We start from the raw sequence: 13,043 nt of genomic DNA, 5'->3' as shown, positions 1-13,043 counted from the left end.
CTCTATTTATAAAGGATTATGGGCAGTTCTTATACATTAAGCACTTACAGAAATTTAGTCCAAGTACCAGTCTGACACTGATCTCATTCTCAAAAACACGCCCAAGACAGCTGAGATCATTCCAAGCTGGGGCCATCTTGGTAGGCTGCATGTTTGCTTCTGTGTTGAAATAGCATGGCAGAGGATACCTCCATTTAAATTAAACTTCATTACTTCAACAGCATTGATACAAATGATTCCATAAAGACTGAAGAGTTTGGGGGTTCTTCATCTGTTTCTAAACAAGATTTTGTTGACCCTGAATATGCCAAGTTGTTCATTTTGCCATCTAGGAAATGGAAGCATGGCTTTAAAAAACTAAAGATCAACAAAGAGATGCCATTTTTTAAAATAATGCTCTGTCTTGGTTTAATTTTGATTTCCCGGCCAATGCACCGAATTAATGTCTCCGTTTTGAGTTGCCAATTTAAATAAACTTGTTTTTCCTGTTGTGAGACAGAACCAGGAGCAAAAGAGCAAGGCAGGCCTAAAACTTGAGAGAGTATAAAAGAAAATTTATTAACTATACAAACAAAGAGAAAGGAAAAAAAGAATTCAGAATAAGATTTTTCAGATCACTCCTTCCCTCCCTCTCCCAATCTTCATAACAACAAAACAAACATATAACAAATACTTCGGTCAGTCCCCAATTTAGTCTTTCTCAGTTCACTTCTGGAGAGAGAAGCCTCTTCTTGTTGAAGTTGTAGGGATTTTTCCCACAAGAAGGAAAAAGACAGTTCTCTTGTGGTTTTATCTTTCACGATTTGCATCCTCCCGGGAACCTGCAACCGTGACGCTCCTCCCAACTCCACAGCCACCCCAAAGCTGTAGATGTGGGCCATGTCTGTCCCATGGGGTATTGCTTTTAAGAATGAAATGTTCGACAGCAAAGATTCTCTCTGTCTCCTTTCTCTCTGCTCAGGCTTCATTTCCAGAAAACTGAAATCCCCTTCTTTTCTCAGGGCAAAAATTCTCAACACGGGTGCTCTTTAGTCAAATCATCTATTAAATGGAACATTTCCATCCCCCCATGTCTCTTTCCATGGTTTATAGGAATATTCAGTACATCAGTTCATCCCTACAATTTCACAAAAAGATTTTCAGCCATTTCAGCATCTTCTCATTCTCCTTCCATCTTAAAAACTTAGCTCTTACATCACTGACTTCAGAAATCTTCTTATTCCCTTTCATATTCAAAGGAAAGGCTGGAGGCTTTGCAAATCTTATCTGAACACTTAAGAGTTAAAGTTTAACACAACTACTAAAGTTAGGCCAGGCTCAGGCCGCGCTGGGAGGCAGCTGAGGTGTCAATCAGCCTTTCTGGGGCTGGGCTGCAGCCCCACAGTGCTCATGGCCACCCGGGCAGGCCCGGCCCGGCCGGCAGCAGCAAGAGTCGGCCTCCCCCCACGCCAGAGCCGCGGGCCCGTGGAGGAGGAAGCCGTGAAGGTGTCATCACACAACCTTTTCTCCCCCCTGCCATCGGGTCCCCTCGTTGGCAAACGGGGCCCAAGCGGCCTCCTGAGCCTCCCCCGGCATGGGGGAAGGGGAATCTCGGGTTGGTGTTACCTGCTCAGCCACCAGAAAGACAAAGAGGCTCAGTTCTGGATTGTCTCCTTCAAAATGAGTGTGCACGGAGCAAACTAACTTTCTCTAACTGGCTGTTGCAGCTGTCACAACCCCCACAGAGGAAATACTCTTAGAGAAAACCTCTCTCTGAGTTTCTTCTTCCTAAGTCAACCTATCACATGCTCCCTCCCCACAATGTGCTAGTTCAAATGCTCTTATGAACTATTATTTTTATTTAAAATTCTCAATACACAGGTTTCTGAAAATTTGAACACAACTTAATAGAAAGTGAAAACATAATGCAGGATAAAATTAATCTCTGTTTGAATTAGAGAATTCGAATCTAAATATAGTACACAACTTTAATTTAGTAGGGTTTAAAATAATCTCTTTAATGACTTGCTTTCATTCCCACTACTTTTGATAGAGCTTTATGACTTTTCCAGTGCTGCACACTCTCATTCAGCTGTCTTACAATTACAAGTAGACCTGCTTAATTCAAAACTCAGAGCAACTATTACAATAGTCTTATTTTCAAGCTTACAAAAATGTGAGGGCAAATTTATTTTCCTTTTATTTCCCTTGATTAGAGGGTTAATTGTAGTTGAGTGGCCTATTGAGCTAGCCTAAAGATAAAACCTCCTTTGCAGGGGAAAACAGGAAAAAAAGTTTTCAAGAGGATGATCCTGAAATCCGTGTTTCCCCTATAGCCGTTCTAACTCCATCTGTAGGTTTCAAACTAGTATCATCTGCCAGGAGGTTTCTGTTTCCCCTCAGTGCCAGCTACTCTCATCAGAACCAGCTCAGACAGAGCTCTTACAGTACTTGCTTCTCTTTATATTCCATAAAGCAGTAGGAGTAGCTCTTCCTCTACCTTCATATAGTAACAGCACACAGAGCTACCATGCTGCTCAAGGTGCCATGGCACAAGCACAGCTCAACAGCAAACCACACATTTATATCTAATACATGGCATTCAGCAGGTAGAGAAATGTGGAATAGGAACATGGAATTGCTAGAAGCAGAGCAGGGAAATAAAACACAAGAGTCAACAGGTCTCTAAGTAATTCAGTTTCAGCAAAAGAGTTGTATAACACATTATCAAGTATTTCAATGAAGATTGAAATGGACTAGATTTATGACAACCTAATTTTATCTAAATATAAAGTGGTATTTCTCCTGGATTACTACTAAAGGTATATAATAAAGACTGTTTGGTAACTCCTTTAAAAAGCTAAGGAAAGAATTACCTAAAGATAGTAAGCGTCACAAAGTGGGAAAGCGGCTGACATAGGGTGCAACAGCTAAAAAAGTCTTTAAATATGGTAATCCCCCACTCTAGCCAGAAAGTCCTAACAGCCAATGGAAAACACAAGTTTAGTGTTTTAATTGCACTTTCCTAATTTACAACCAAAGGAAAAATTATCCTTTCATCTGTACTTGGTATCTGTGTGCTGCATCTACCAACAAGTCCAGGTGGTCATGAAGTCAGGAACGCTGCCCTGCTCTGAGGGAGCTGCCTTTACTGGGCTGCTTCTGCCCAGCTGCTGAGCACAACAGAAGCATTCTCTGTGAGAAGGGAAAAAAGGAAAATAAAATCAACAACTTCAACTGACTGTGTGATAATGCCACAGAGTTTCTCCTTTGGCGCCACTTTTGAAGACATTTAGATCAACAAAGAAAAGGGCTTTAGGACTTGAGTCGGACCCTGGCTCTTCTTTGCCTATAAAGATAACAGCACTTGCCTAAGAAGAAAATTCTGTTTCTATTCCCTGCAAATAGCTCATTTATTTAGCGGCAAATCGGCTCTTAAGACACACAGGGCCAACCCAGAGGGATGCTCGGCACTCGCAAGGCCATCACTGCACGGTCCGGCTCACGAAGGGAACTTCCTGCGTCCGCCCCGCACCCAAACCGCGGAGCTTCCCTCCCCGCGCGGCCTCACGGGAGAGGCCGGACACAGCCCCACCTGCCGGCCGCGCCCCGCGGCGCAGCCCCTGTGACAGCAGCCCCGGGCCGAGCGCGGGCTTTGCCCGCAGCTGCAGGACAGACGCTCAGCATCGCTCCCTGCAGCCACAGAATCCTAAACACCTTAATGCCAGCCTTTTCTACCTACTGGAGTTACTAACTCAAATAAATAAGACTGGAGATATCAAAACACAGGGCAGATCATCTCCTGAGGTGTGCTGCTACGGAGCTGCTACAAATTTACCCTTATTTCAACCTGTGGTGGAATAATGTAATTTAGAATATAATTTGATCACTGCATTAAGGAAATAACAATTCCACCGTGATTAAATTTCAATATGAATGGATATTCTGAAATAAGGTGTACACCTGATCTTGTCAAATCCATTGGAAAACCTGACCAAACAAACTCAAGACAGTCAGAAAGAGTCATCATCAGTCTCTAAAGCTGATGTTGGTAAAGTCCCCACACTTACAGGGTCAGGAGGGACATGCAGGTTGCCAGTGCAGCATGAACAGTCTGCACCACCGTAATAAATAGCAGGAAAAGAGACAAATAATATAAAATAACAATAATATAAATAATAAATTATTACAGCCCTTGCTTATTGTCACCCGTTTCCTTTCAAAGCAGAAACACTTCAGCAAGGAGTTGGATGTGTGTGCATGGCTGGTGCAATACTTGATTAGAGAATTGCAAGCAAACTTGAGGGTGCAGTTCTCTATAGCCTGAGCATCAAATCCACTCTGCTTCAGGTGTTCTGCTCATCCTGTCTTTGAGAAACATTTGGATCCTATCAAGGTCACCAGTAATATGGGCAGATTCCAAATAAAACTGAAGTAGTGTGTTTTTCCAAATACAAGCCATTCCTTTTAATTTTTTTCAATTTTCTACCCTTCAATTACTTCTCTCAGTCATAATCCACAGATTCACTGATGGAAATTTCTATTTACAATACTGAAATCAAGCTGCACGTGGATCAAGGTCAGCAATGAAAAAGCAATTTTCACAAGATACAGAACTCAGGACAAAGGCCTGTGCAATCTACTCAGGAAGTACTTAAACAGAGGTAGTAGTGAAATGACAACATTAAGAAATATTTTTAGGTTGCATAATTTTTCCATCAAAAATGGTACATTAGGTCACCTGGGGCAGGAGTTCATCTGTGTTTTGCTAATTACAGCTAGTCAGGTGATGAGGAGCCAAGTGCCTAAGAAATGGAGCAGTTATAACTTAAAACAGCCCAGCACAATTGACAGGTTTAGACAGTGAAGTTCTTTTAGCAATTTTACTGCCCTTACGTCAACATTAGATGGCAGCAAATACCTGTACATTAATACAAGGCAGGCATTCAGAATACTGAATCAGGGTGACAACTGTCTGACATCAAACCCTTCAAACTGCAAATCCAGATCTTTTCAGTCCCAGGTCCTGAAGAACCCTCAGAACCTCTACGTCAAAATAAGCAAAAAGCCAAACCAAACCAAACCACCAAACAATCAAAACTTAACACATCAAGTGTCATACAAGACCAAGCCTGTTTAAAGCAAAGGACGTACATGTCTTAAAGTGACCTCAGATGGGAACTCCAAGGCCACCAAGTGATTTATGACATCACAAGAGCCTTGTCTGTCATTACCTACAGTTCACTCCACAGCTGCTTATGTCTTCTGCCCCCTGCTCCTCACCCTCCTCCTGCAAAAATTATGAGTTTGTGTAACTCCTACAATTACCCTGCACTTTGGCATTATTTGCCAGAATTTTAGGATATCAAGGGTGGATTAAAATTAAACATGATAAAAGAAACAGAATCATCTTTTGAAGTATGAGACTTCATTTTTCCTTTGAATAATTTTTCTTAATTTCACTCAGCAGGTCACAGTGCAATCAGGTCACTGCAACACAAAGGTTACAGTGAAATAGGGTGAAGGATTGTAAGTGACTGCTGGTATAAAACACAATGCATTCAGCAGGATGGAAGAGCCTGACTGTATCCCATTGCTTGACAATGTGGAAAATGCAGGCACAGAAAGCTCCCAAGGCCTTGTGCATACAGGCTTAGAAACAGAGATCGATACAATGTTTGACCTAAGACCTTGGAGAAGGCTTGGAGAATTAGAGCCTTGAAGTGAAACAGACATGAAACAAGAATATAAGTTTAAGTTTGTAGTTAAAGTAGAAATATATTTTAAGCAAACAGAAATATGTATAATGTAAGCAAAGCAATATGTTAAGTAAGATAGTAAAAAATTTTAAAGTTTAGCAATAGAACCTGTTATAAAGTTAGAATTTTAAGATATATCAATGTGAGTTTATAAAGTGCTATATGATTGGTTGAAAAATGACACATTGCAGTAAAGCCATGAAAGAAAAAGTAATTAATGATTGGTGTAAAAAGACACTAGCAAACTTTGAGGAAGCATTTGATTGGCTAAAAAACTGATATAACACATTGTGACTAAGAATTAGATTGGTTTCTGATGTTACAGCGTTGAATCTAACACCTTTAATGTCTCACCCTTCCATGAGACTTATAATGCCATAAAGCAATAAACCATCTTTTACAACGTCTCTCAGTAGTCTCATCTCTCATAAAGTAATCCTGATAGACACCACATCCTCAGGCCTTTCATTAAAGGCTACTGAACGTGTGGATCACAAATGTTTATATTTTATTTCCTGGATGTAACAGTGAAGCTCTGCTACAAAATGCAGCTGAAGGCATGTCAGCACTAGAGGGGGGCAGAGCATCACACCAGCTGAATGTCTATTGCATTCCCTTTGAAGATCTGCAACTGGACTTTATTTAGGACTCCCAGACTTACTGGACTATTATGGCATAAGTGAATGCAAGATGACAATATTGTTAGAAGAGATAACAAGCAATCTAGTTCATTCAGTGATATGTGTCACTACATTTCACTGGAGCTTCAGAATTTCTAGGATTTATCTAACTAGACAACCAATTTTCTTTTATTTTTTTTTCCTCATTGCTTATTTTGAGTTCCAGTAGTTCTCAAGAGACATTCAAGAAGGTAAAGATCTTAAAAATACATCCCACCAACAACTGAGAATATTTCAAGATGGCAGAGATGCTGCTCAAGAAGACAATGCACATTGTGCAACTACATTCTAAATACCCTTCAGGCAAAAGACCATTTTTACAGTTTTTGTTTTGTACCTGACACAATTCATTACCTGGGTTAAAACTCCTGGGTTAAACATTAGAACACTAGAACATCAGGAACTATTCACTAAAAACAGAGAAAATTGGTTAAAAAAAAGGGTAAGAATAAAACTGACTGTATCCAGTAAATACAGTGTTTTCATTCCACAGGACCAGTTCAATCCATACAGAGTAAACTGCCTACCTACCTCCTTTCTGCAGCAGATAGATGGGCACAACATAGAGCATCACATGCTGGATGTAATAAATCTCTGTTTCAAATGGAAGCTGTGGAATAAGGAAAATATTTGTAAGTATTTTCCTCACTAAAAACCAAGTTCCTAGGAACAATTCTCTTTCTAACCCATGACAATGCCTTCAGTTATTTTATCACCTATGTATAATAACTAACATTAATGGTCAGTGCCTTGAAAGTGCAGCTAACTGTACACATTGCATACCCCTTAACACAAACACAACACTTCCAGCAGGTAATTCCCTGCTAGAAACTAACCAAAGAAGGAATAACAAAAGATTGCTCTTTCCCTTTCTTTGCTAGCACGAATTACCAATACTAATGCAAACCACTCACGTAATTAAATCAGAAACTACGAATACCCCCACAGCATAGAAGCCTTTTTAGAAAAATATACTTGCCACTTGTGAGAGAACTCTATAAATGAGGTCTTCTGTATATAAAAGTATATAAATACATATATACAACTAATTACTGAGGAGGCCTGTGCAAAAAATCAAAAGACCCAATTTATAGCAACCTGCATGCATGTACAAAACTGCTAAGCTTGATCAAATATAAATTCAAATAGAAAATGACCAGTCATTTATTGGTTTTAAAGACAAGCTGCAGAATTATGTGCAAACAAGTTACCAGTTAATAGTGAATCAGATATTTCTCACCTGCTGCTAACTTTTGGGAAATTACAATTAGCCATTTGTGTTTTTATTTGAATTAGTGTAACTGCTCTTCTAAGAAGTCAAATACCTAAAATAATACTAAAAATATCTTCAACCATAACTCTGCATTTGAGCCTCCTAATCCAGACCCAATTATTTCTAGCTCTTTATCAGTTAGAAAAGGGGATGCACTGTATTTGAAAGTTACTCCCATCTCTAAGTACCCTACCTTATATCTAGTTATTATACTAAAGCAGCACATTTAAAACTGAACAAAATTTAACGTAGTAGAAAACAATCAAAAATTCAGAATTCATCTTTTTACTGCATCTGACTTAGAGAACTGAAAAGCCACACTGTTGCATTATTTTTCTGAATTGAAAATTGGACAATACCACAAATATAAAATCTCATGGGAATAATGAAAAGCTTTGGTTCAAACGCAGACTTGTTCTGTCATTTTACAGCCAGAAGAATTCAGACCTACCACTGTGGTTTGCATGTTGGAAAGCAGGGAGTGGTGAGAAAAGCCTTCCTTTTCTATGTCTCTTCTGAGACACTAAAGTCACAGCCTTGAAACTGAATCGCTACAGAAATTTCTACAACAACAGAAGAGAGGTTGAAAGAGTTTGATTTTCTTCCTAAACAGTAGTCAAACAGTTGGTAAATAACATAGTGATCTTTTAAATTCAACTACAATTCTTATATCCTATTTTGAACATAGAAGATTTTAAAACCAACAACTGAATTATGCTAGTCCTGGCATTCCCCCACTGAATACTGTCTGTGTCCTGATGGCAACCTCCAAGGTTGTCAGCCACCTGGTGTGGGGACTAAACTAAAACAATCCTCCTGTACAATCTGTTGGGTTATTTCATTGCAAGTATTCTATATCAAAACGAACACAAGCAAGGTAACAGTATGCAAAAGCAAGAACTTAATGAAAATAGTGAGATTTCCTAAATCTGAACCTTTCCTGCTGTCCTTTGTTAAACAACACAGAGAGCAAGGTGAGGGAATTAAAATTATTTGCGATGAGGCTAAAGCAGTGTTCCTAACTGGAGAAAAAGCTGTACCTCTCCCACTTCAGAAACAATTGCTCCTGATATAAGCACCACAACATGAGGCACTCAATCCTGCCAAGAAGCATTCCCCATTTATCTGTGATGTCAAAAGGGCTTCAACAGCCATGGAGTTGTGAGGATCTGTTACACAAACACTGTGCTAGGACACTCCCGAAAACAGAGTAACAGTTGTTATGCTACAGTAGGGTTGACAGTATTTTTTTTGTGTATTAAACAAAACATCTTTATCCCACTGTAAAAGATGGATTGTTCTGAAGCCTGGCTGATTCTGCAAGTGCATTTCCTGCTACAGAGCTGCAAAGTTGCTGTACAACCAAGCACTGAAGTTGTACAGTCAGGCTGCAGAAAAAGCAAGCTGTACTGAGCAACTAACTCACCTGCATCTTGTGCCTTGTCTATAAACAGTTTTATCAATAAAAGACTCACTCAGCATAAGCACCTTTCACATGCAAGGAGAAACTGGAAATGAAAACAGGCACAAGGGATCATCCATCAATGAAGGATTTACAGAATCTTTTTGTGAAAACAAGTAAGACTTCACGTGCTAGTTTAAACCAGCTACTGCCCAAAGAGAACAATGAGATCTTTCCATGCATTGAACTCAGCTTTAGAAAAATCTCTTCAAGGCAGCAGTAGAGTGGAGCCCAGAAGTCAGATATTTTGAGTTCACCCCAAAAGAGTATGGACATAATACTAATTTTGATTAAACACTCAGACACAACAGTTTGTTTTCAGTGGGCTCACAGGTTAACACTTTGCTCTGGTTTCTCACAGTAGCATGCCACTCTCTGTAAATATTTACACCCTGGCTCAAGAACTGCACTGTACAAGAGCACCTACTCCATCATTCTCTACAAAGACTGCAGAGTGTAGCAGAAAAGGAATAGAAGGAACTCAGTTCTCAGATTCTGGTCTTTCCTGTATTACATCTAGAACACAGCCTAATAAACAACAAATGTTGTACTGTACCAGCCACCTTCTTAGATGTTATCAGTAAATTACACAGTCATACCATTTTAATGCACGCAGCATGTACAAGTGCCCAAATATGCACAAACTTTGGCCTTATCACCTATCAGCCACCCAAGCACAATCTCTCAACGGTCCCCCCCACTGTTCCTGTTGTTTTCCCTTGTGCCAGTTAGATTAAGACAGTTTAGAGATGACAGTATGCTACCACAACCTATTCTATTCTGCTCTGCAGGTACAGCCATTACAGGCAAACTATTTAGTGCAGTGAATTATGACTCTAACAATTAACAACAACACAGCAGCCAATGATTAGAGCATACATGGAATACACTCACAAAGTTTTGCTCAGAGTATGATTCTGCTACTAACAGATTTAGAATGTGGACCTCCCAGGCCATATAGTCCTAAGAACAGAACATAGCAGCTTCTAGAAACATTAAAACTGCACCATCACAGCCATGTGAGCTGACACCCATATAGCCAACACTTCTGAGACATGTCCTGTTTTTTACTTTATCTATATCAACATATTCAGGACACCAGCTTACAAAAAACGCACACTTCTAAATCAGTGGAAAGATTTATCTTTAAAATTTGATAAATGCAACAGGAAAGCTCAAAAAAACCCAGCTACTTTCCCAACAGTTGGAGTCTTTGTGACAGTTAAATGAATTTACATGTGCAGCCAGGTTATCAAGACCTACACTAAATATAGATACAAAGAAAGAATAGAATATAAAGACAAAATCTTCCTACTCCTGTATATCCTCTTATACCTTGCTGGCTCCCTTTTGGGAGCCTAACAAGCCAATTCCCTCAGCATCTTCTTCTCCTTTATTTCTGAAAAGGTAAGAAGAACTCACAAAAACACTGACTGGACAAGGAACAGTTTTATCTTTATCCAATGCCTAGCCCAAAGCACAGAATTTAATTCCATCAGCACATGGCAAATAATGTAGCAAATAACTGCAATATTTAGGTGCCAAACAAATACAAGTGGGTGCATCTGTTGCTTAAGCCTGCCAATTGTTGGCACCTCAACCTCATGCCAAAGCAGGAAAATATTTTCTTGGAAAGAACAGAATAGACTGAACTCACCTTTCAGGCCACTTTTTTTTTTAACACCATCCCAGCTGCCTGTTATAGTCCATAAAAAAATTTAAATGCATTGTTTAGCATAGTTTGACTGAAAGATTAAAATAACAGAAGGTAGAAACTTTCTACTGTTGTTTCAGTGATTATCTCAATTCTCCATTTTCACTGGCAATATGCTACTATTTCAAAAGAATTTTGAAATTACTGAGGTTCTAAAAAAATAAAGAACAAAAAAATTAACAGATGCATTACAAGAAAATGGAAACCATGAAATTATGCCAGAAGTTTCCACTTCAGGATAACTTAACACTGAAGCATATTTACAAAAAGATACTAGCATTTCATTAAGTAATTTAATTGGTACCAAAAGCACATGACCCTAACAGACTGTGCCACAAAATGTAAGAGATGTTCTCGAAAATAATTTGAACAAATTAACACTTACAATCCAAATCCTGATACCCACTAAAACATCCATCATCTGCTGAAGCAACGACTGTCATTCTGAATGACTGAATCAAAAGTTTTTCACTTCAGTATGACAACAGAGATCAGACAACTTAGAAAAAAATGAGGTTTTTAAATTCCTACTAGGTTTTAGGAGACATTTCCTGCTTTCAGGAAAAAAAATCTGCTGTGCCTAATCTTGGGGGAGAGGGAATGACAATCAACAACAACATTTGGCATTTTCTGGGCCTAAGGAATCTTACATTTACACAGTTTCAAAGGTCTGAAACTGAATTTTGACCACAGGGCACAAGGTTAACCTGGGAAAGCCTCTTTCAAAGCCATCAAGTTTTCCCTCCATTAGTGGCTAGAACGGAACCAACACTCAATACAACACTGCCGTCTTTTTACACTGAGTTATTAACTTACAAAAATCCAAGATTGCCATTTTGGCTCCACTGTAGTAACCAGGAGTCTACAGCCTGGTAAAAAGAACTTTAAAAGGCCAAGCAAAGTAAACATCTGACATCTCCCCAAAAATAATGTTTCAGAAATAAATAAAAAAGGAAGAGGAGGGAAACCACAGTTCACTCACCAGACGTGTATTAACAACAGGAAACAGCAATGCTAAGAGGGCCCCATTCAGCATATGCATCTGCAACCTTAGGAAAGAGATGGGATATTATTTTCACAGATTAAAATAAAATGCAATATTTTCACGTCTTTCATGTAGTATCTCCTCAATAAAAGATAGCAAGACACTTAAAAAGAGTTTGGGCTTGAATTTGAATTAAGTCACTATTCAATGCAATAAAACAGAACAAAAACTTATCTTTAAATACACTCTTAAAGAATTTCCTAAAGGACTGCTTTCTATAATGAGCTTTGGATTCCTAGAAAGCCTGGACTGCCCATAATCCTGTTCACGATGTAAGCTGCTAAATAGTAGGAATTCTGCTGTTCATTTGTTTTCCAGAGCTTAAAATAGCATCTTTGATAATGGATTTTACTCCCCTTTAATGCTGTGCACGAACAGCTTTAAAGTAAAGCTTTAAGAATTTGAAAGAAATCCCTTAAATAAAAGAATTACATTTATCAAAATACAACAGCAAGTCCTTAGCAAAGCACAAGGCAGGAAAGTAGTATTATACAGTGCAATTTTACAGCTTTCAGCCATCTTTTTTCTGAACTACTGTTGGATGGCAGGAACAGAAAAGTAGTATCAGAACTGTTTCAGTATATTTTACATCAGACACAAAGTAAAGAATAAACTATCTCCCACCACTGTTTGTCAAACTCCTAGGAATTTGAAAGTAACTTGAGGAAGGAAAAGGTATTAGTCTTAAAACAGATTTTCAAATATAATTTGTATGCTGTCAGGGTGTTGTAAATGGATACACCCATTCTGGAAAACAACAGATATGGTGGTCTCTGCTCTACAACTGGTCTTCAGCAGAGATTTCCTGGACATAGCAGACATATTTTTCCATACTCTCCAAGACAGAGATGCTAATACAGGGTCTTTGTTCAGCATAATCCCTGCAGAAACAAGGAACAGCAGGGAAAAGCTGCAGAAAGCCTGTCTAAGGCATTCCCCCAGCATCATTTTTGCCTAGACCAAGACAAGGAGAGCAGAGTTTAATGTCACAGTGGCAACTACAGCCATTCCCAAGTACCACTGCCCAGGAAGTCCCTGACTCTCCCCACAACACTTCAGCTGCACCCTCAGCTGCACACTGGAATCTGCTGCTGCAGCCCATTAGAGACTCCTGCACATCAGAGACTCTTG

At 39.2% G+C, this 13,043-nt stretch overlaps 1 protein-coding gene across 2 annotated transcripts in view; it reads right to left on the bottom strand.

The window, feature by feature from the left end:
- The window catches only part of TMEM164 (transmembrane protein 164), a 36,023-nt gene that overhangs the window by 9,348 nt on the left and 13,632 nt on the right, over positions 1–13,043 (bottom strand). For both annotated transcript variants that reach the window (XM_014881565.2, XM_014881568.2), the window contains exons 4-5: positions 11,850–11,916; positions 6,950–7,028 (exon numbers count right to left, since the gene is read on the bottom strand). In XM_014881565.2, coding sequence (XP_014737051.1) covers positions 6,950–7,028; positions 11,850–11,916 — 146 coding nt within the window. The remainder of the gene's footprint in view (positions 1–6,949; positions 7,029–11,849; positions 11,917–13,043) is intronic.

This window comes from Sturnus vulgaris, chromosome 14 (genome assembly GCF_052056855.1).
Source record: "Sturnus vulgaris isolate bStuVul1 chromosome 14, bStuVul1.hap1, whole genome shotgun sequence".
Classification (NCBI taxonomy): Eukaryota; Metazoa; Chordata; class Aves; order Passeriformes; family Sturnidae; genus Sturnus; species Sturnus vulgaris.
Note: the sequence above shows the minus strand (reverse complement) of the source record. Positions and strands in the feature narration are given on the sequence as shown.